We start from the raw sequence: 22,955 nt of genomic DNA, 5'->3' as shown, positions 1-22,955 counted from the left end.
TTCACTAAATTTTGTTAAATTCTGGTGAATGAGTAAATGGATTAATGAAATAAATGTGATTTTGGTACATGCTTAAGAACACAGGCTTTGCAATACATGAAACAAACAAATATCTACTTGTTTGAATGCAGTGAAACATAAAGGCAGTTTTTACTACGAACATGTCGGTGTGTATGGTTGACTATGTATCTCAAGGGGCGATTATCTAAGGCTAATACACTTCTGTGAGTTGCTTTAAAAAAACAGTAAAGTGTAAAATGTCACAGAAACATTTTCAGACTTCAAAATAATACCATTCTCTTAAACTAGCTGAGTCACTGTGTCAGAGAAAGAGAGGGAGGGAGGGATGAAGGAGGGAGGAACAGAGGAAGGGAGGAGATTGAAATGATAGGGAGAAGCAAGATATCTAAGAGGAAAAGCGTGACATGGGAAACACAGTGTGAAGAGCAAGCTGCTTAGGCTATTACTTCCAGACTGAGTTCAAACTTGCTTCTCTAGGTTTGCCATTTCCTACTTATCTTGTGTAAATGCTGCAGTCAGGTCTTTACTACAGAAATAACAACTCCTGCCTGTGAATTACACGGATTCCTTTTACATATTCTGACAGGCTGATTGTAATTATTGATTAAATGGTAAGATCATGATGAAGAAAATGAGGAGGAGGAGGAAGAGAAGAAGGAGGAAGAGAAGGATATAGGCCTAGGTAGTTAAGGAATCAAGATAAAATGCTGACTAAAAAATAGGCAACAATTTTGTGAAGACATACAATCTGCTGCCTAATTACAAACTCCTTGATGACAAGAGGGTCCCTTTTGAGTCAAGGTCATCAAGGTTGATAGGCACTTCTCAGATCAGCTGGTAAATGAAACTGTGAAAACTAAGATAAGCATGTGGAAGGACACTGGAATTTGTGTGCCAGCATAAGGATAACGTCAAGAGCAAGAAAATCAACAAGCAAGCCATGACCAGAAGCACTGGAATTGCAAGGGCTGAGGTTGCAGAAGCTGAGCCACCCAGAGGGAAACGCCAGAATTTTCCCTTAAAAGGTTGTACTAATGCAGCAAATCAATCAGGTAATGCATTAATTAGTATAAAACATTCTACTAATGTTGAAAATCAATGGCCTACCCTATAGTTGATTCTCTAGAATTGAGAAATTGTGTACTTGAGGAGATGAGGTTTTCCGTTTACCATCTCATAGAAATAAAATCTATTTGAAAGTATCTCTTATATAGAATAAATAACATTTTATGTTCTGTGTCTTAAATTTTTAAATGAGACATACCTCTCTCAATTCCTCAACTGAAGGATTAAGAACAAATTAAACTAATTTCATTTTTAGTTGAGATAATTGCTTCAACGGTCCTCAATATAAAAATAAAGCCCATATTTGCTTATTAGAATAATTAAAAATCACCTAAAAACATGTATTAAAAATATATTATAAAAATATTTTTAGGTGATTTAAAAATCACCTAAAAACATGTATTAAAAATATATTTTAGAAATATATTTTAGTTTTTAGCTTATCAAAAACATTCTGACAAATTAATAGAGAACTTTCTGTTTAAAATGACTAATAGATACTGTTACTAGCTAGCAAATTTTATAATGGTTAAACTCATGAATTTAAAAATACTCATAAAATCTATTATTTCCCATAGGCTTATGATATTTCTTATATAGAACATGAGACTGGTCATATATGGCATATTTTATCTTTCTTGGCTTAATGAAAAGATTTTATATAGTAAAAGCATCATAATGAATGTTTGATATGTTTTACCCTATATAGTTCAGTTGAGGGAAAATAACATATATTGGTAATAATGCAGATATTTATAGAAGCTACAATTTATTTGGTGTGGATGGTCGGTCACTTTCTATAGTAATTCATTGAACTAGGACCTTTTAGAAAATGTTGCTAAGACTCATAAGAATTTATTAAGCGTTAATCTGGTTGATTCCATGATACATAATTAAAAATTCCTAAGGCTATAATAACAGCTTTACTTCCTTTCCTCTTTTATTATTTTAACTTTACATAAATGGTGAGAATTATAAAGGTTATCAATATGTTAAGCTGTCAGCGTGATCTTCCGGTCTGGTGGTGATTCTGAATTCCACATTCCTTATATCTCTACTCTTTTTTTTTTTTTTGAGACGGTGTCTCACTCTGTCACCCAGGCTGGAGTGTAGTGGTGCCATCTCGGTTCACTGAAACTTTCGCCTCCCTGGCTCAAGGGATCCTACCTTAGCCTCCTGAGTATCTGGGACTACAGGCGCCCACTACCACACCTGGCTAATTTTTGTATTTTTTGTAGAGATGGGGTTTCACCATGTTGCCTAGGCTAGTCTAAAACTCCTGAGCCCAAGTGATTCACCTGCCTCGGCCTCCCAAAGTGCTGGGATTACAGGTGTGAACCACCACACTCAGCCTCGAATCTCATAAATAGTAATCATTTCTAAGGTCAATTTCTAAGGTATTTTCTGGTTGTTCAAAACTAAAGAGTTTAAGACAATATACTGGTACTCTTATTCGTGTATGCTAACTGACTTTAGAGTTGTAAGATGCGTACAGGGTGTATAAAGTAGCAGAAAGATTCCCAATCTGGGAAAACGGGAAAGTGTTTTATGGGCTCTTAGTACATTGATATACCCTTCTTGACAGCAACATCAGAATGGAGCCAAAAACATAAAGATGTTCAACTTTTAACTGAGTGATCTCACTCCTGAGAAACGTTTAATAGATGAGAAGCTGAGTGCATGAGGGTATTCCCGGCAGTACTCTGTAATATAACAAACAATGAAAAACGACCTCAGTGGACGAGGGGAAGTAGTGATTAATGTGGTAACAGCATCTGAAACAAAATCTATGATACAATGACTTTAACAAATAAAAGACTAGATAGCAACATGGAAAAGCTTGTGATATAATGTTCATGGCTTAAACAATGTAATGATAACAATATAAAATATATATCCATGTAAACAAAAACCAGTCATACAAAAATGAAAAGTTGTTAACATTGATTATTTTTAACCTTACTGAGATGTTATCTTTTTAATTAAACAACAATAGGAGTTATTTATTAATCATACCAATTTCTTTTCTAAGTTCCAGTAGATAGTTCTACTAAATCCATTTGGAACACTAAAAAGAAGACTTTTGTGGGTTTTATCCGAGTTAGGTATCCTGATAAATCATTACCACTTTGGTGATTCACAGAATACGTCAAGGTACCTTCCAAGGAGGTCTAAAACAATAGGAAATCAGTTATGAAATTAAAAACACCAAGCAGTTTTTACTTTTTTTCTTCTTAGGTGTATATTTTGGCTATTACACCATTCCAACGCATTATCACTACCAATTTCCTCAAACACCTTTAGAACATGAAATGCACTATCAGTTTCTACACCACATCTTTTAATCCCAATCAGTAGGCTGATTCCATGAATCAGATAAGGAAAGTATTAGAGATTCAAAGGCTGAGGTTTGCAAAAAGGAATTAAGGTAAAATGAAAAAATAAATTCTATTTCAGCGGTGGCAAACTCAAAGACTACAGGAGGGGCCAGGAGAGAATAGAAATGAGGATAGCAGGCTGGGTATAAGTAATAAGGAGTGGGGACTGTGGCAAAGTGCAGAGCTTGCCCTAACAGCAACAGCCACTACAGAGCTCCAACAGGTGTTGACATGCGTGAATGCAGACCTAGGGCTGCCAGATATTCAAAATCTTCCAAAAGAGGCCAGAAATACTGATGCTCATACAAAATCTCTTGAATTTTTAACTGTCGATAACTAACTTGAATTAGTTTTATTTTTTATTTTCTGGCAATAGTCAAATAACAGCTGCCCTTAAGCTTACTTTGGTTTATGGGCTCCTTGTTTGCCACTTCTGCCCTATACTCACATGCAGGGATTCCTCAAAAGGATGATTTTTATTTGCAAGAAGTCACATTTTCTCTATTTGCCATATGTCACATTTTCAATTTAGGCCTCTTCATAGAACAAGTAAAAAGAAAGGAAGGAAGGAAGGAAGGAAGGAAGGAAGAAAAATGCAAAATAGTGAAGCTAAGTGTGAGCATGTTGGTAAGCATTAACCAACGGGGGCTTGCAATCTACAAGAACATTATACTAAGACCTAAATGTTCTTGAGGAGCAAAATCTTAGAGGGTTTTACTTTTATTCTCAATATAATGATTGAGGAGACATTCTGAGTCACTACAAAAGGAAATCAGCCCAAAAGCCTTGTTATACATATGGCTCCCTTTACGGAAATTACATTAAAAATGATAAGAGAGAACTGGCCAAATCTGACCAAGATGGAATCGCCATGAGCTACCAAACTGCAAACAGGATCCAAGTGTGTATGTATTGTGCTTGTTGCTCATTTCCCTTTTCCTATCCCAGTCCTTCCAACTCTCATTTGCCATCTTTGGCTGTTAAATGGAGGTCTGTCATTCTAAGGAATATGAGTAAAGGAGGAAATGGGAAGCTAAGTGTAAGGAAGTTTTTACTTGACATATAGGAATTTACACATCATCAAAGGTAGACTCTGCGGATGGGTGGGCCTGAGTGACTGGAAGGAAGGGGAGAGTCTACTCAACTAATCATTTGCATCACATGCACCCAAGGAAAAAATGTTTACCTGGTGGAGCCACGGTTAACCTTTTTTCCTTGCTGAGCCGGTGCCCTTGGATGAATTCACTCATGGAGGGGGGGCCCTTCAGAAGAAATGATTCTGTGGAGGTGGGATCAGGGGGAACTCTTAATAAATTCTGTAGGTAGGAAGCCCCTGAAGTCCTGGGACGGCTCTGATCACAAAGGGAAGGTGAAAATTGTCTTGCAGGAGATCCAAGAAAAATACATATAGGAAACAAAAAAGTTTTACTTTAATTACCTTTCAACGCCTCACCAGTGACAACATTATTTATATTGGCATTTCATTGTTTAAATATGTAAATCAATATTTTTGCTATTTTTTTTTTTTTTAAGTTTCCACATCAGGATACAACCCTATTTGGAAACTGTTCTGGATACTGGAAAAGAGATTTATTACAGTTAGTCAGCTTGAACCACAAATAGAAAATATATTATTTGAGTCTTTAATGAAAGCTCCTAAAATAAAAATGTTACCATTAACCGAAAATACATGGTAAGTAACTCAACAGCCAGGACTCTGGAAAAAGGTCACACAATCAAGCCCCTAAAAACCTTACAAGTGGTTTCTCCGGGCAATATTCCCATGCCAAATGAAAAAGCACAAAAACCACTGTCAAGAAAAGGACTGTGCGTATTCCACCCCATTTTATCTAGATATAGACATGCCCTTTCAGTCCGTCATCAATTTTGGTCATATGGACAAAAGTTACCCTAAGAGAACATATTCATATCCTTGCCCCGTTAAAGAGAAGCTGATAAACAGCACCATTTCCAAAGGTACAACAACTTTTAAAATTATAACCCAGGTAGAACACGCTTCATTCTTAATATCCACCTTTATCTACTAATTCTTAGGTTGGAGGGAAGGGAGAGGCACATTTACACATACAAAGAGTAGCAAAAATATTAACAGACACTTGAAAATTATATTACGATTAACCAAGAGGAGGGATTGGGCAGGGGGTTAGAAAGGACTACATAAACACAATTATCAAAAAGGTTTTGATCGGGAAAGACCCACATTAGCAAGGATCATTTATATGCCAGCTCCCATTTTTTCTTTTCCTTCCCCTCCTCCATCCTCCACAGCAAGAGCACATTCATTTTTGCAGTTAACTAAAATCTGGCCACTGCACCGTACTATGAAGATCGCTGCATGCATACCTTTTCCTCTGAGTGCCACTGCTGACCCGAATGTTGGGTGTCTGTGGGCCCTGACTATGCAGGAGGTAAGTGTCTATGGTGGGCACGGTGACTGATGCCTCCCCACTTACTTTAGGGCTGCCGATCTTGCTCTTTCCAAGTTTGCCTTTGCTGCGTCGGGACTGCTCATGGTCAAACTCTAAGTCCTCCAGCCTCTGGGTCAGGGCGAGTTTTTGCTGGATAGCCATTCGTAACAAAGTGTTTAGAGTCTTCTTCTCATCCTCTGCGGCTGCTAACTGTCTCTGCATCTCATCCAACTGGGTGACATATTCATCACATCTGCAACCAAAACGGAGAAGGGGTCAGGGGAAAATCTTGGTGAAACTGAATTTGGACTTAAGTTGAAAAGTAATAAATTTGACCGAAATTTAGAAATTTAGAAGACTGGTTTAAAGATCTAGCAATAGAATGTAGATAACCTATAATAGCAGAAAATTGGAATGTATGTTCATCCATACAATGAAGGATAGACAGGACATTTAAAAAAATTTATTATTATTTTCTTGTTGTTTTGTTTGTTTTTTAAGACTGAGTCTTGCTGTATTGCCCAGGCTGTAGTGCAGTGGCGTGATCTTGGCTCACTGCAACCTCTGCCTCCCAGGTTCAAGCAATTCTCATGCCTCAGCCTCCCAAGTAGTTGGAATTACAGGAGTGTGCCACCATGCCCAGCTAATTTTTGTATTTTTTAGTAGAGACGGGGTTTCACCATGTTGGCCAGGCTGGTCTCGAACTCCTGACCTTAAGTGATCCTCCCACCCTGGCCTCCCAAAGTGCTGGGATTACTGGTATGAGTCACCATGCCCAGTGATGATCATTTTTTAAAGAGACAGGGTCTCACTATGTTGCCCAGACTGGTCTCGAACTCCTGGCCTCGAGTGATCTTCCTGCCTCAGTCTCCCAAAGTGCTGGGATTACAGGTATCAGCCACTGCACCCAGCCCATATGGAGACAGTCTTAATAGGCAATGTCTTAAACCCCAGGGACAGAGTTATTGTGGGGCTGCCGTGTAACAGCAGAGTAACGGTCAAGTCTCCCACAATGTCCACAGTACCTGAAGTGTCTTACAGTAGCTCTTTTTACTGTATAACATTTTATTCTTTGGAGGAATGTAACAAGTTTATTATAGGCTATGCCTATAATATCCAAAATAATAATGTTTATAAAGAAAACATTTCCTTATCTGTATTTACACGTTTTAGTTTTAGTACAGATTGCAGCTGTTGCTCTTGTCAATTTGACTGATTTGCCTGAATTAGAAAACTGAGTATTTTCAATGATTTCTCAACCAGATGACAGAGCAATGAGTTGTCAAAAAAACAAAAAACAGAAAACCCTGCAAAAACCAAGAATTGCGCAAGGTTTGATACAGATATAGCAGGCTGTCCGAAACATCTTTATTCAGATTTCATACTTGTGCCAAAGAAGGAAGATAAGCTTAGTGATCTTTTTTCCTTACCAAAGGCAAAACCTGAGCACATATACATTTGGAAGATAGAGGTGGCGTGGGGAAAAAGCTCATTCTGAGTTTTTTTTTTTTTCTGAATTTATTTACCCACTAAAATATGAATAATAAATATTGTTCACGCCAAAAAAAAAAGTATATGAAAATGGACAATTTGGGGATAACAATTCCTTTTTATAAAAAACTATTATTATTATTATTATTATTATTGAGACGGAGTCTTGCTCTATCACCCAGGCTGGAGTGCAGTGGCATGATCTCAGCTCACTGCAACTTCCGCCTCCCAGGTTCAAGCAATTCTCCTCCCTTAGCCTCCTGAGTAGCTGGGACTACAGGTGTGTGCCACCATGCCCGGCTACTTTTTGTATTTTTAGTAGAGACGGGGTTTCACCATGTTGGCCACGCTGGTCTCGAACTCCTGACTTCAGGTGATCCACCCGCCTTGGCCTCCCAAAGTGCTGGGATTATAGGTGTGAGCCACCGTGCCTGGCTAGGGGATAATAATTCTTATATAAATCAGATTCAGACTTGAAATGTCCTTTGACATTTTTAAAAGTTTCCTTCTCAAAGAGGAAATTTATGTTTTCGTGATTCCAAATGTAATCCTGATTCTTTCATCAAAGAGGGGGACATTGTGCCCTATTCCTATTCTCTATCCTGTCTACCATAGCAGCCAGGTAAACACATTCTATTCCCCAAACACTGTCATGCCCTGAGACCCAGAAGCCAGTTCCTTCCAGTTCCTCTGCACCCCTGTGGGCTTTCAGGCACTCAGCCTTCTCACTGCCATCTCCAAGAGATTCAATCACAAGGTCTGAGCTTAAGCCTGTACTCTCCTAACATACAAAAAAAGCTGAACAGTTTCTGGGGGACTCCTATAAAGCTCAAGAGATCTTTTTTTGTTTGTTTTTAACACTTTTACATGTATCAGCTATGTGTAAATTATTTACGAATTCTGCCAGTAAAGACATAGTAATTATTTGTGAATTTTGCACTAAGTTTGCATCATACAAGATATATAATTGGTGGGATTTGGTCGGGCATGGTGGCTCATACCCTAACTCAGGACTTTTGGAGGCCAAGGTGGGCGGATCTCTTGAGCCTAGGAATTTGAGACCAGCCTGGGCAACATGGCAAGACCCTGCCTCCACAAAATCCACAAAAATTAGCGGGAGTGGTGGTGCAAGCCTGCAGTCGCAGCTATTCGGGAGGCTGAGGTGAGGTGGGAGGATTGCTTGAGCCCAGGATGTCCAGGCTGCAGTGAACCGAGATGGCACCACTGCACTTCAGCCTGGGTGACAGAGACCCTATCTCAAAAAAAAAAGTAATTTTTTTTTACACTGCATTGTGACAGCAAAATATGTATTTCAACAGTATACTGAAAATCTCAAGATTCTGAAAACTTCAAATCAAATACATTCTTAACAATCACTTCACATTTAAAAACAAAATATGGCCGGGTGCGGTGGCTCACGCCCATGATCCGAGCACTTTGGGAGGCCAAGGCGGGTGGATCATGAGGTCAGGAGATCCAGACCATCCTGGCTAACACGGTGAAACCCCGTCTCTACTAAAAGTACAAAGAATTAGCCAGGTGTGGTGGCGGGTGCCTGTAGCCCCAGCTACTTGGGAGGCTGAGGCAGGAGAACGGTGTGAACCCGGGAGGCAGAGCTTGCAGTGAGCCGAGATCGCGCCACTGCACTCCAGCCTGGGCAACAGTGCAAGACTCTGTCTCAAAAAGAAAAAAAAAGCTGGGTGCGGTGGCTCATGCCTTTGATCCCAGCACTTTGGGAGGCTGAGGATCACGAGGTCAGGAGATCGAGACCCTGTCTCTAGTAAAAATACAAAAAATTAGCCGGGCGTGGTGGCGGGTGCCTGTAGTCCCAGCTACTCGGGAGGGTGAGGCAGGAGAATGGCGTGAACCCGGGAGGTGGAGCTTGCAGTGAGCTGAGATCGCGCCACTGCCCTCCAGCCTGGGCGACAGTGTGAGACTCTGTCTCAAAAAAAAAAAAAAAAATTCTAAGTAATTAGTTGGTATGATGATTATTAACCTTCATTATGACAGTATCTTCTCACACAGTACTAAAGGTAAGGTGCTCTTATATACTTTCATGTACTTCCTTCACAGAACTCTATTTCAGAGGTGATAATATTTAGCTATTCTAGGAAGTGGGGTTTTTCCCCTTATTGAAAGCTTTTTATTTGGAAGGCGAGTCTCTTTGGGGTGCATAAATTCTAGAAACAATCTATTAATATTAACTCACTTACAAAATATTTTTATGTAATAGAATTTCTGGATCCAGAGTGTTCAGTAGGGGGCTCTGGAAAACAGCACAGAAGGCTTGCAAAATTTTAGATACATCAGAGTGGACTTCCACAGATTTTCTTCACACTTAGCCATCCTAGACTACACACTGAATACACTCAACATGCACAAAGGCAGGGCTGTGAATTTTAAAGCCTTTTCCCCACCTACCACACCCAGTCGTAGGAAGAAAATACTGTTACCTTGTTGCAAACATTGCTCTCAGGGAGGAGAAGGTTGCAGCATCTTCTTTCAAAGCCTTCAGTTCATTTCTAAGCTTCGTCATGGTTTCAGTCACCATTGCTTTTTCATTTTCATATTTGTTCTTGAGATTAGCTAGTGCCACCTCAGCTGTCTAAAGCAGAAAATCACACTGCTTACAATTTTCATATCAGGAAAATCCATCACACAGATTGCTTCATGCTGGGCCTATTATGTTCTTTTATAAAAGGAAAGTGAAATTGATTTGGTTACATTTTATATAAACATAGGTATGCGCTTCGGACAGAGGAAAGTTTTTCTTTAATGTCAAAATGTGTTGTGAATTCATAATGTAGTTAAATTGCCCTATAAGCCCTTTGTGAGCCAGAGTCAGTATCAGGAGCTAAGAGAATGCCAGTAGTTTAATAAATATTTAATGCAGATTGTTGAAAGTATGGGATTTCAGGACAAGGAGGGAGCCAAAATGAAACTTTATACAAGAAAAATTTTACTAATTATTTCGTAAAGAAGCAGAGCTTCTATTGGAATAATCAAATTGGAATATGTTAGAACTCAAATTTTGTCACTTGTGCTCTGTGGGGCCAAAACATAGAATAAAAGACATACACCATTGTAATTTATAATATGAGTATATGATAAACTATAAATCCATGTTATATGTTTAAGGAAAAGAAGTGATAGAGAACTAATTACTTTCTAATTTGCATACAATTTGTCCAAACAATGAAAGAGTCAAATATAATTCCTTAAAAATCTCCATAAAAGTAGGGGTTACGAAATGTTGAATGAGTTAAAACATTTGTTTGAATCTAGGATTTGGGCATAGTGTTTCAAATCAAGAGCTACCCTGGCACACACATAAGTAAAAAAACACACTGACTGAATCAATGCATAAAATCAGTGTATACTTAGGGATTGCCCGTTTGATGCATAGCACATAGTTTGCATGTTGAAGCCAAACTGGGAACACATTATTTTTATGAACTGGAAACTATAACTTTTCAGAATGTATACAAATACCCCATACTAATGAAAAACCCCATTACGAGTAGAGAAATCCATTACTAATGGGATTTCCCAGGAAGACTACCCTGGTTTTTAACATTTCTTTTGGGGCTTGAAATGGGCAGCTTGAAACCTTCATATGCAAAGTGACAACATCTATAGAAATAAATTCTTTCTTAATTAAATCAATGTTGGGATGGGGTACTTTGTTACTGTTTTGGTTTCGAAGTAGTTTCTTACGAGTTTTGATTGGATTTAAATTCAGATTAAAATGAGACTTTACTCATAAAATACTTTTGTATGTTCTGTAGTGTTAATACTTGGAGGAATCTTCAGAAATATTACACATTCAGAAAATTATCCACAATGCAGAAATTGACCGAGGGAAAAACGGCAGTTGTTTAGTGTTTAAAAAGCTTAGACACATATTCATTTAAAACAGAAAAGTATGTTTAAGTTGTGAAAATGTAGATGTAACAAATTTGTAAGCACAGAGTCCCATGGTCAGTATCTAAGGGGAATAAAGAGGGGGATAACAGAAGAGCTAGACCTGAAATAGAAATACAAACTCATTTATTGTTTGTGACAAATACCCTAAAGCCTCAGTTTTATTTGTAGATTTGTTTGTCCATAGACTGTGCAAAGTTTTTCCAGAATTAAGTAATTTTAAGTATCCATAACTCATTGGATTTGCTGATGTCTGCATTCACCACATTCTCCACACACTCCAAAGTTGACTTTCTAAATAAAAAAGTCTTATTTCCAGCCACGTAGACCTTTGTGAGCATTCCCTGAATATATCATTCTATTTTGTCATTCCTAAGCCTCTCTACCTACTGTTCTGTCTGGAATTACTTCCTCCTCCTCTGGAAAACAACTCCTTACCCTTTAAGAACAAACTAAAGTATAATTGCTTCTGTGAAGTCTTTTCCGCTCCTCTAGGAAACCTTAGTTGCTTCCTCTGCATTGTTCTCATAACTTGGATTACAGCACGTGTAATGCTGAACTGTCATTGTGTTTCTATCCTGACATCCCCAGGAGGCTGAGTCTTCTGGAAGGCAGGGACCATGTGTTAGTCTTTGAATCTTCAGCATGTAGCACAGTGCTAGATGGATGGTGCTTCATAAACATTTACTGACTTCATCAGAAGGCACTGTGCCTATGAAAAAATCCTTAAGTAAATGAGAAGATTCATAGAGACTACAGAATGCCTATTTTATTTATTTATTTTTAACTTCTATTTTAAGTTCGGGGTACAGGTGCAGGATGTGCAGGTTTGTTACCTAGGTAAATGTGTGTCATGGGGGTTTGTTGTACCTATTATTTCTTCACCCAGGTATTAAGCCTAGTATCCATTCTTTATTTTTCCTGATCCTCTCCTTCCTTTCATCCTTCAGCCTCCAATAGGGACCAGTGCGTGTTGTTCCCCTCTATGTGGCTATTTGCTCTCATCATGTAGCTCCCACTTATAAGTGAGAATACGCGGTATCTGGTTTTCTGTCCCTGTGTTAGTTTGCTAAGGATAATGGTCTCCAGCTCCAACTATGTCCCTGCAAATGACATGATCTCATTCTTTCTTATGGCTGTATAGTAGAATGCCTATTTTAAAACAGGGAGATTTCCTTTTTACCCTAGAATTCTCACCTTAGCCTTAAAAATGAACATTCCACAATGTCTAAATATAGTGAATGTCATCTGTTAATACTTAAAGTTATTTATGGCACATAAGCATCACAGCAACAGGCCCAACATAATGAACATGTAGACCAAATGCATCACTAGAAACGGGTTTTCATTTAATTTACTGAGTCCATATAGACTGTAACTCTAATGTAATGCAAATGGTACAGGTTGAGCATCCTTAATCCAAAACCCAAAATGCTTCAAAATCTCAGACCTTTTGAGTGCTGACATGATGCCATAAAATTCTACACTTGACCTCATGTAATGAGTCACAGTCAAAATTTTGTTTCAGCCACAAAATTATTAAAAATATTGTATAAAATTACCATCAGGCTATGTATATATGAATACATGAAATTTCTTGTTCCCTGTCTCATGAAATTTCATGTTTGGACTTGGATCCCATCCCCAAGTTATCTCATTATATATATATGCAAATGTCCAAAATCCAAAATCTGAAACATTTTTCATCCCGAACATTTTGGAAAAGGGATACTCAACCTGTACCACAAAAAATTGTGAAAATAAAACTTCAGCTAGGAATGCTTTGCTCTGTTCTGAATTCCCGTGGTACTGTTTACATCACTCTAAAGCGCTTGATGAGTCCTATCTTATAAATAGCTATAGGCAATTGTGGAATTCCTACTAGAGTATGTCATTTATTTTTGCATCCCTGAAAATATGTTATTTTATTACTGCCTCCCAGAAAATATGTAATCAATGAATGCTGGTTCACAAATTAGTCTCTGTTGGTGGGCCAAGTGTCCTTATCTATACCTCTGTTTCAGTTAAGCATCTTGATTTTTTTTTTTTTTTTTTTAAGACAGATTTTCACTCTTGTTGCCCAGGCTGGAGTGCAATCGCTCAATCTCAGCTCACTGCAACTTCCGCCTCCCCGGTTCAAGCGATTCTCCTGCCTCAGCCTCCCGAGTAGCTGGGATTACAGGCACGCACCACCACGCCTGGCTAATTTTGTATTTTTAGTAGAGACGGGGTGTCTCCATGTTGGTCAGGCTGGTCTCAAATTCCTGACCTCAAGTGATCCGCCCGCCTTGGCCTCCCCAAGTGCTGGGATTACAGGCGTGAGCCACTGCACGCGGCCCTAAATTGTTAATATTCAACCTTTAGGAAGAAGTCAGAGAAGTTATTTGGATGGCTTGACCAAGAATGCCCTAGGATAGCATGTCCTTGATAAAGTTTATGTAAGCCTTATCTAATATGGTATTGGTTATTTATGACCACTCTGAATCATTGAGTCTTTAAATTATAGCAGAGTTATAATAATAAATTCCTTTATTCTGACCTGAAATTGGAGTCAGATCTCTCACAAACTCTTCATTCACTCTAATCTTTTCTATTTTTCTAAAGTGACAACACAAAATAAAGTCGTATTTTGCCCTTAGGTTTATATAAAACATGTTAATAGTGCAAACAGTATTATAGCTTATGGTATAGATGTCAATTATATAAATAGATTTATGGGAACTAGAGATGAGGACTCGAAAGCTGCACTGTAGATGACACAATAAGGGCGTGGTTTTCCCCAGATAATGGCAAATGGAGAAGGCATTCTGAATCTGAAATTAACCTTCAATCTCTAAAGACCAAGAGCTCCCCTGACCTACTATTCACTGGCACTGCTTGCGTTTGCAAGAGGGCATTTGGTGCTTTGTTGCTTCTCTTTATCAACACCAACACTTATTCAGCACCTTTCTCAAATATGTGTCTTTTGAGGCTATCTTTTCAGATAAACTAAATAAAGGTGAAAAGAATTTTCCTGCTTATATTTCGCAGCACTCCCACCCAGGTAAAACTCAAGGGTGGAAAACAATTTCAGTCATTAAAGAGGGCTGGGAATTAGACAGGTTCATGTTGTAACATTACTACTTGTCCAGAAGGACAGGATCAATAGCTAGGAAAAGCTCCCTATTACTTAAGCTCTGACCCATGTGAGTTAACATCCCATATGAACCTAAATTTCAGATACGTGGTCACTAGCACAGGTAGAGATCATTCTCATACTCTCTCACACGCACACTCTCTCTCATTTGCTTGCTAAAGTGGCCCCAAACTATTTAATTTGTTGATAACAATCTGTCTGGCTTTGTTTCTGTAACTCAGTTCCTCACAGTTGTCTTGCCTTTCATCCCTGACTTGTTCATTTATTTAGCACTCTTGTTTCTCTAGGTTTGGGATGAAGGACAAAACACTCCTTTTAATCTTGCTATACTTGGCTGGGTGTGGTGGCTCATGTCTGTAATCCCAGCACTTTGGGAGGTCGAGGCAGGCGGATCACTTGAGGTCAGCAGTTCAAGACCAGCCTAGACAATATGGTGAAATCCTGTCTATTTGAAAATACAAAAAATTAGCCAGGCATGGTGGCACACGCCTGTAATCCCAGCTGCTTGGGAGGCTGAGGCATGAGAATCGCTGGAACCCAGGAGGCGGAGGTTACAGTGAGCTGAGATGGCGCCACTGCACTCCAGCCTGGGCAACAGAGTGAGACTCTGTCTCAAAACAAACAAACAAAAAACAAAAACAAAAACAAAAAATTCTTGCTATACCCCTAGAAATTGAGTCTTGAATCTGAACCTCCAGCTCCAACCTTGGAGCCGGGGTCCAGTTATTGGCCATCAGACCTTCTTCATGATCTGCACCCAGATTTCCCTCTGTTTGCTCCGGCTGTCTGCTGGGTGTCTGTCTTTCTTGCTGTATCTCCCTGGTTGGTGTAACCTGTCTTGCCAGCCTATTCTGCCACCCTCCATCTCCTGTTTCCACAGCTACTCACTGCCAGGCTTCAGCCCAGCACCGCCTGAGCTGCCTTTCTACATCTGCGGAAAGGCATCTGGATCTTCTCCTGTGTTTTTAACTTCCTCACCTCTGCCTCCACCTAGCTGGGCACAGATATTTCATCCATTCACTCATTTAAAAATAATAATTATTATGACATTCTGATCTGACACTGGGACATGGTTTTATTTCTCCACTGACCAAGAATCTGAACTCTCATCTTGATGATACTGGATACTCAATAAATTAGGGAATAAATTAGTTAAGAAAGCTTTAACTAGCATGCTTTCACCAGTAGAATGAGATTACCTGCTTATTGGCTTTCAATACCGCCCTCAATGTGGCAATCTGCTCCCGTTTGGTGCTCAGCAGGGACTTTAGCTTGAGGATCTCTTCCATTAAGGCTTCCTTGTCTTTATCAATCATGGGGGCTAGCTCCCGAGCCGCTGCTCTTTGACGAGACAGTTGCAAGGACCGGTCCACAGCTTTCTGCAGATGCTTGATTTGGTCCCGGATTATGGCATTAAGGTTGTAGATATTCATTGGCTCTTTGCGGATGTCACTTGTATCCAATACTGGAGATGACGGTGGGGCAGTAATAACAGGAGAGATTGTGGGGGTCTTAGTTGGACTTGGTTCTTTGCTGGCCTCTGTGCTTTCTTTTGCAACTGGTTCAGATGAGGTCCTTGTTTCTACCGGGGATGACACACCCCGCCTGGCTAATCGTGGGGACAAAAGTCCTCTGGGATCATCAGGCCCTTTCAGGCTGCCACTGCGGGTGACTCTGCTCTGCCTATAGTAATCCAGCATGACCCTGTTGGGAGTTTCATTATTACATAGACACACATGGTGGTAAAGCTGAGCTAACTCCTCACTGAATGTCACTAACTCATCCTGGGCCGTATTAAGAGTATTGTGATTTTCATTGGCTATGCTGGTCATCTTTTGCAACTCCTTCTCCATGTGGGCCATCTTCTCACCACTCTCCTTGGTGGTCTTCTCAAGGCTTGTCACCTGCTCATCATACATCTGGATTTTACTCTCATATTTGGCCTTCTCATCAGTGTAGTTTTCTACAGATTTATTATATTTCTCCTTTAAGGCCTTAATTTCAGCTTTCAGATCAATCACCTCAGTTACTGCCACCCTATATTTGCATTCAAGGATCTCTAAGCCATTGATGTCCACCTCGTAGTCATGGGCCTCCTCCCCTGAGTCCCGGCCCTTTTCCCCGTCCAGCTCGGCCTTGAGCTCCTTGCTGCTTTGCAGGCCCCTCATGGCATTGACGTGCTCTGTGAGCCGGTGCACGCGCTCATGCTGCTCCGTCAGTGCCCCCTTGGTGTGTTCCAGCTGTGTCTGTGACTCCTGTAGGTTGGCCAAAAGAATGGCCTTTTCCCGCTCTACCTGCAATGGCAAAAGAAAGTCTCTGAATGACCTCAATGCAGCACCAATGATGAACTTAATCCATTCACAGTCGGGCATGTATACACTTAAAAATCACTGCAGCAGAGCCAATGTTCCCACTATTTCAAATTAAAATGGAGTGTTTTTTATTTCAGCAGTTCTGGTAAGTCAATCTAAAAGTACATAATTCTAAAAGAATTATACTGCAAGTAGTTACCCATCAATTTCACTTGTATCATACACACATACTCATGAAACTTCAATGTTATTAGAACAATCTTATTTTCATTTTTAACACCTTGCAGAAAACAACATGACTTTAAGAGATAAGCATAGGACTGGTGTTATTTTTATGAGTGCCTTATAGTACATCTGTTTTTCAGATCATTAAGTGACTGTATCAGGGTGCCTATGAATCAATCATCCTTTCCTTCCCAGAGCTCAACCCCAAATCAGGTTTAAAACCTAAGGCTTTAACTTACTAAATATTGCTGAGTACTTTAACCATCCTCTTAAAAATAAGCATTTAGTCCCCAAAACAAACATGCACTACATTTGACAGTTTTTATCTTTTTTTAAGACAGGGTCTCGCTCTGTCACCCACACTGGAGTGCAGTGGCACAATTGTGGCTTACTGAAGCCTCTGCCTCTCAGGCTCAAGTGATCCTTCCACCTCAGTGTCCTGAGCAGCTAGGACCACAGGTGCGCACCACCACACCTGGCTAATTTTGTGTGTGTGTAGAGACAGAGTCTTGCTATGTTGTCCAGGCTGGTCTTGAATTCCTAGGCGCATGCCAGCCCCCTGCCTCTGCCTCCCAAAGTACTGGAATTACAGGCGTGAGCCACCATGCCCAGCTTTGATGGTTTTTCATATAAAAGTCAAAGAATACATACGGAATTTTAGAGCTCAAAGAACAATTTATAAGTCAATTCAATTCCTTCAGTCCAAAATAGGAACTGTAAATATTAGCAATTAATTTGAATAATGTGATATGTTTATGTAGACAGGAAGTATTACCACGTGATGAAAAACACTCAGGTGTCCATACAAAATACTGTCTCATTAAACATAGGTATATAAGAAATTGCACCGTGAAAAAATTTTAAAGCATTTCTCTCCTTCCATATGGGTAAATATTATGAATTATGAGTTTTTGCATTTATAATGTAACTGTTTCTCAGTAACCAAATAATATTGTTTACATTATTGTTCTATAAGAAGTATCATGGTGTTCATATCCTTCTGCACTTGTGTTTTCTTTTCTTCTTCTTTTTGAAAAATAAACCATCATGAGATCTGCCTTAAGAGCAATGAATTGATGCTGAATGTCTTTATATCTAAAGGAAGATATCAATTCAAACTTTCTTTTTTTTTTTGTATTTTTTTTTGAGACACAGTCTCGCTCGGTCGTCCAGGCTGGACTGCAGTGGTGCAATCTCGGCTCACTGCAAGCTCCGCCTCCCAGGCTCACGCCATTCTCCGGCTTCAGCCTCCCAAGTAGCTGGGACTACAGGCGCCCACCACCACGCCTGGCTAGTTTTTTTGCATTTTTAGTAGAGACAGGGTTTCACCATGTTAGCCAGGATGGTCTCGATCTCCTGACCTCGTGATCTGCCCTCCTCAGCCTCCCAAAGTGCTGGGATTACAGGCATGAGCCACCGCGCCCGGCCCAATTCAAACTTTCAAACTTCCTGGATCATACATTAAATCCCTAAATGGCAAGTAAAATTATTATAATTAGAATATATAAATATTAATCATTAAGTATGGCTAATATTTTAAAACTAGCTTATTACTTTAGGATATACATGTATATATGTAAATGTATAATACAGTAGAGTAGTATTTTTATGATCCTTTGTGGAACCTGATGCCCCTCATTAACTATCATGGTAGTCCTCTCTTGGTAAGGTTCTAATATGCATAAGTTTCAGTTACTATGCTTTAGTTAAAACACCAGCTACTCCCCAAACCATGGTCCAAATTTCAATGACCAAATAGATTGATTGTGAGCCATGCATAATGCACAATCTTCGCTGCCAGCTGTTCAGTCTATAAAATCACTACATAACATCATGACCTATGGCAAATGACACCACTTCATTCAAAGTCAACCAGTGATTGGTTACTATGTGTCTGTTATTCAGTTCACTCACAGACGGCTAAGGATATAGTTGCCTTGTCTTGTCTCCTAGTGATAAATCCATGTGATGTTTTACAAAAATGGATTACAACAAGAAAGAAAGCACAGCAAAGAAACAAAGAGTGACAATGCTGGAAGTAAAATTTGAAAAAAAACCATAAATGGAGTCAGGTGCAGTGGGGTGTGCCTGTAGTCCTAGCTACTCCAGGGGCTGAGGCAGGAGGATTGCCTGGGCCCAGGAGCTGAGGCAACATAGTGAAACCCTGCCTCTAAAAAAATCCCCGAAACTACCTAAATGGAGTTATAGAAGAAATAACTGAATATGGAAATGTTGACACTAATGCTGTTTGAGGGACTTTAGATGTGCACCCAAAGAAACTTAGTGGAGGCAATTTTTTCAATTTATTAAATGAAAAAGTACAGTATGGCCGGGTGCGGTGGCTTGTGCCTGTAAGCCCAGCACTTTGGGAGGCCGAGGTGGGTGGATCATGAGGTCAGGAGTTTAAGACCAGCCTGGCCAAGATGGTGAAACCCCGTCTCTATTAAAAATATTTTAAAAAATTGGCCGGGCATAGTGGCATGCACCTGTAATCCCAGCTACTAGGGAGGCTGAGGCAGAATTGTCTGAACCCGGGGGGCAGAGGTTGCAGTGAGCCGAGATCACACCACTGCACTCCAGCCTGGGCAACAGAGTGAGACTCCGTCTAAAAAAAAAAGAGAAAAAGAAAAAGAAAAGTACAGTACGGTAGTTGCAAAAAGGATGAAAATGTCAAAGAGGAAGTGATGCTGGCACATTAAAGGTACTCGCAAAGATATTTCCAGATGTTGAAAGTGCAGAGGATAAAATGTTGGAAGATGATCCAAACTTAAAAATGAGGAGGACAATTTGCCAAAGCAAAGAAAAGATTCTTGCTCAGTGTCCTAAGTTTTTTTTTTTTTTTTGAGATGGAGTCTAGCTCTGTCGCCAGGCTGAAGTGCAGTGGTATGATCTCTGCTTGCTGCAACCTCCACCTCCTGGGTTCAAGCAATTCTCCTGCCTCAGCTTCCCAAGCAGCTGGGACTATAGGCATTCGCCCCCACGCCCAGCTAATTTTTGTATTTTTAGTAGAAACAGGGTTTCACCATGTTGGCCAGGCTGGTCTCGAACTCCTGACCTCGTGATCTGCCCACCTTGGCCTCCCAAAGTGCTGGGATTTCAGGCATGAGCCACCGCATCGAACCCTAAGTTTTATAGAAGAAGGCAAGATCAAAATACACTTGATAAACTGTTTACAAAGAAATAAAAGTTTAACTCTCAATGTTCCTAATGTTTTAAATTATGAAGTACTAAGTATTTTACTATATTTTCATTTCTATATGTATTTATAAATAACAGTAAGAGACTTTTTAATGTTTCACAAAAATATTTAAAGATCACAACACAATTGTAAATTTCCCCATTAATTATTAAGTTTGTTTTGCATGGTTTCAGTTTGCATGATCATTTTTTACTGTCCCGGACTACTATGCATTCCAGGGACTGCCTGTATAGTATGATCACATATATTAGAACTTAAGATAACGGTTTTGTTATCTCAAGTTGTTATTTAGAGGCTTTTAAGTTATAGCTCTCATCTTATGACATGGTGTTTGCCCATATCTATGAAAGGAAAGCAACTCACAAATTACATTTTATGGCTGCAGAAACCAAATTATTCACAAATGACAGTACTGCAGGTAAAGAACGGGGCCTGTGGCATCAGAGAATACTGGAGTCAAATCTCGGGACCGACATTTACTTAGCTATGTGACTCTGAGAAAGCTTCAGTTTGGTAACCTATGCAAGGAGCACAGTAACACTTCATAGGAAATTTCGATGATGAAGTGAGATAGTGAATTTAATGCTGAAGGTTCTACAGTGTTAGCTATTGTGAACAATTGCTTAGCTGTGGTGCACCTCCCACAGCCAAAATGTTTTTACATGGCAAACACATCTGTTTTCACAATTTTGAAAATTTTAGAAAAGCAACTCTTTCATTTCAGAGTCAGGAAATATTTGAATACAAATCTTAGCTGGATTTCATTAGTTATAATAGAGTGTATCTCCAGAGGTGATGATGAATTTGCTTACCCAGACTATTTGGGTAATAGTTTTCAGTGAAAAACCTGGTAATTATGTAATATGGTATTTGATGAGTAGCCATGTCATTTGAATTTTTCACAAAGGAGATGGAAAATCTCTAATCTATGCAATCTCAGTGAAAACTGATTATGTCAGAAGTGTTTTTCCCTTTTTTCCCTTGAAAATTAAGCAACTTTGCACTGGAAAGTGTAAGCATTACTCGATTAGTACACATGATTACAGATAAGACTGTTTCCAAAACGCCCTTCAAAAGGAAAAGCCTCTGAATCAAATAAACATTGGATCAAAACAAAATGTACTGAATGTGTCTGAAGCTTGTTTTAGCAGCAAAAGTGTTAAGACGAATAAGGTAATGCCTTTAGAACAGTCTTCAATCTGGACTCTGACAGTTCAGATTGAATGTAAACATTTTCTAAGCCTAAAAAAGGTAAGTCTACAGTGTCTTCATGACAGCATCTCCAGAGAACATCAAATAGAACACTGTCTCTTGCATGTATGCTTCCTCCCTACACAACAGGGGTCCTCAACTCCCAGGCCTCTGACCAGTACCGGGTTGTGGCCTGTTAGGAACCAGCCCACATAGCAGGAGGTGAGTGGCAGGTGAGCAAACATTACCGCCTGAGCTCTGCCTCCTGTCAGATGAGTGGCAGCGTTAGACTGTCATAGAAGTGCAAACCCTATTGCGAACTGCGCATGCGAGAGATCTAGGTTGCATGCTCCTTATGAGAATCTAATGCCCTCCAACCACCTGCACCCTATCTGTGGAAAAATTGTCTCCTATGAAACAGATCACTGGTCCAAAAAGGTTGGGGACTGCTGCTATACAGTACTGCTTTCTATATTTAATACGTTTCTGCTGAAATCAATTGAATAGGAAATTGTATCCAAATTACACATATATTACACACATATGTAAATATATATTATACACATGTATCATATCTATCTATCTGTCTATATATATTTCTCCCAGATAATTAAGTTTGGTCTGACAAAAAAATTACTAAAATACAGGTAATTTTGTAAAACTCCAACATTATATTTTCACTTAGCTATTAAGGCTTAGAGTACCTTAAATTGTATTTGGATTTCAAAGAGCAGATGCTTAAACTGTTTTTTAAATTAATTACTTTATTTATTTAATTTATTCTTTTGAGATGGAGTCTCACTCTGTCGCCCAGGTTGGAGTGCAATGGTACGATCTCGGCTCACTGCAACCTCTGCTTCCTAGGTTCAAGCGATTCTCCTGCCTCAGCCTCTCAAGTAGCTGGGATTACAGGCGTCTGCCACCATGCCTGGCTAATTTTTGCATTTTTAGTAGAGACAGAGTTTCACCGTGTTGGTCAGGCTGGTCTCGAACTCTTGACCTCAGGTGATCCACCCGGCTTGGCCTCCGAAAGTGCTGGGATTATAGGCGTGAGCCACTGCACCTGGCCTAAATTGTTTTAGATTTAGTGCTTTGAAAGAATAAAATGCAAAGCACTTTAAAGCTTAAAATTACTCCACATTTTAAGCGTTACTATTTTAATTTCCATTTGTAAAGAATTTATCCGAGAGAGAGTTGAGGGGTTTATTATAATCTTCTGTAGTGATTGAGAATAGTTGTCTTATTTCTCTTCCTACAATCTTCATTTTCTGTCTGGAACTGGAGATTTTGTTTTTTCACGGTAGAGTTGGTTGTTTTGCCAGAAAATCTGACTTCAGTATTTGTAAACTATTTGGTCTAGTGTAAGTATAAAACATGTGTTTACTATTATTATTGGTGTTACTATATCCCATAGAAATTATTTTTTACTTCAGTGAGTGTTTACCTTTTATTATTTATTTATTTTGAGATGGAGTCTCACTCTGTTGCCCAGGCTGGAGTGCAGTGGTATGATCTTGGCAACCTCTGCCTCCCGGGTTCAAGCAATTCTCCTGCCTCAGCCTCCCGAGTAGCTGGGATTACCGG

General features: G+C 39.5%; 1 protein-coding gene across 6 annotated transcripts in view; it reads right to left on the bottom strand.

The window, feature by feature from the left end:
• Positions 1–22,955, bottom strand: part of BICD1 (BICD cargo adaptor 1) — a 271,113-nt gene that overhangs the window by 39,649 nt on the left and 208,509 nt on the right. For 3 of the 6 annotated variants that reach the window (XM_031650415.1, XM_031650416.1, XM_003906184.5), the window contains exons 5-7: positions 15,644–16,738; positions 9,838–9,989; positions 5,939–6,146 (exon numbers count right to left, since the gene is read on the bottom strand). In XM_031650415.1, coding sequence (XP_031506275.1) covers positions 5,939–6,146; positions 9,838–9,989; positions 15,644–16,738 — 1,455 coding nt within the window. Of the gene's footprint in view, positions 1–4,650; positions 4,845–5,828; positions 6,147–9,837; positions 9,990–10,019; positions 12,021–15,643; positions 16,739–22,955 lie in introns of those variants that run through there. The other 3 variants (XR_004176036.1, XM_003906183.5, XM_031650417.1) reach the window with 3 other exon arrangements.

The sequence above is a fragment of the Papio anubis genome, chromosome 9, assembly GCF_008728515.1.
Source record: "Papio anubis isolate 15944 chromosome 9, Panubis1.0, whole genome shotgun sequence".
NCBI lineage: Eukaryota > Metazoa > Chordata > Mammalia > Primates > Cercopithecidae > Papio > Papio anubis.
This window is presented reverse-complemented; position numbering and strand designations above follow the sequence as displayed.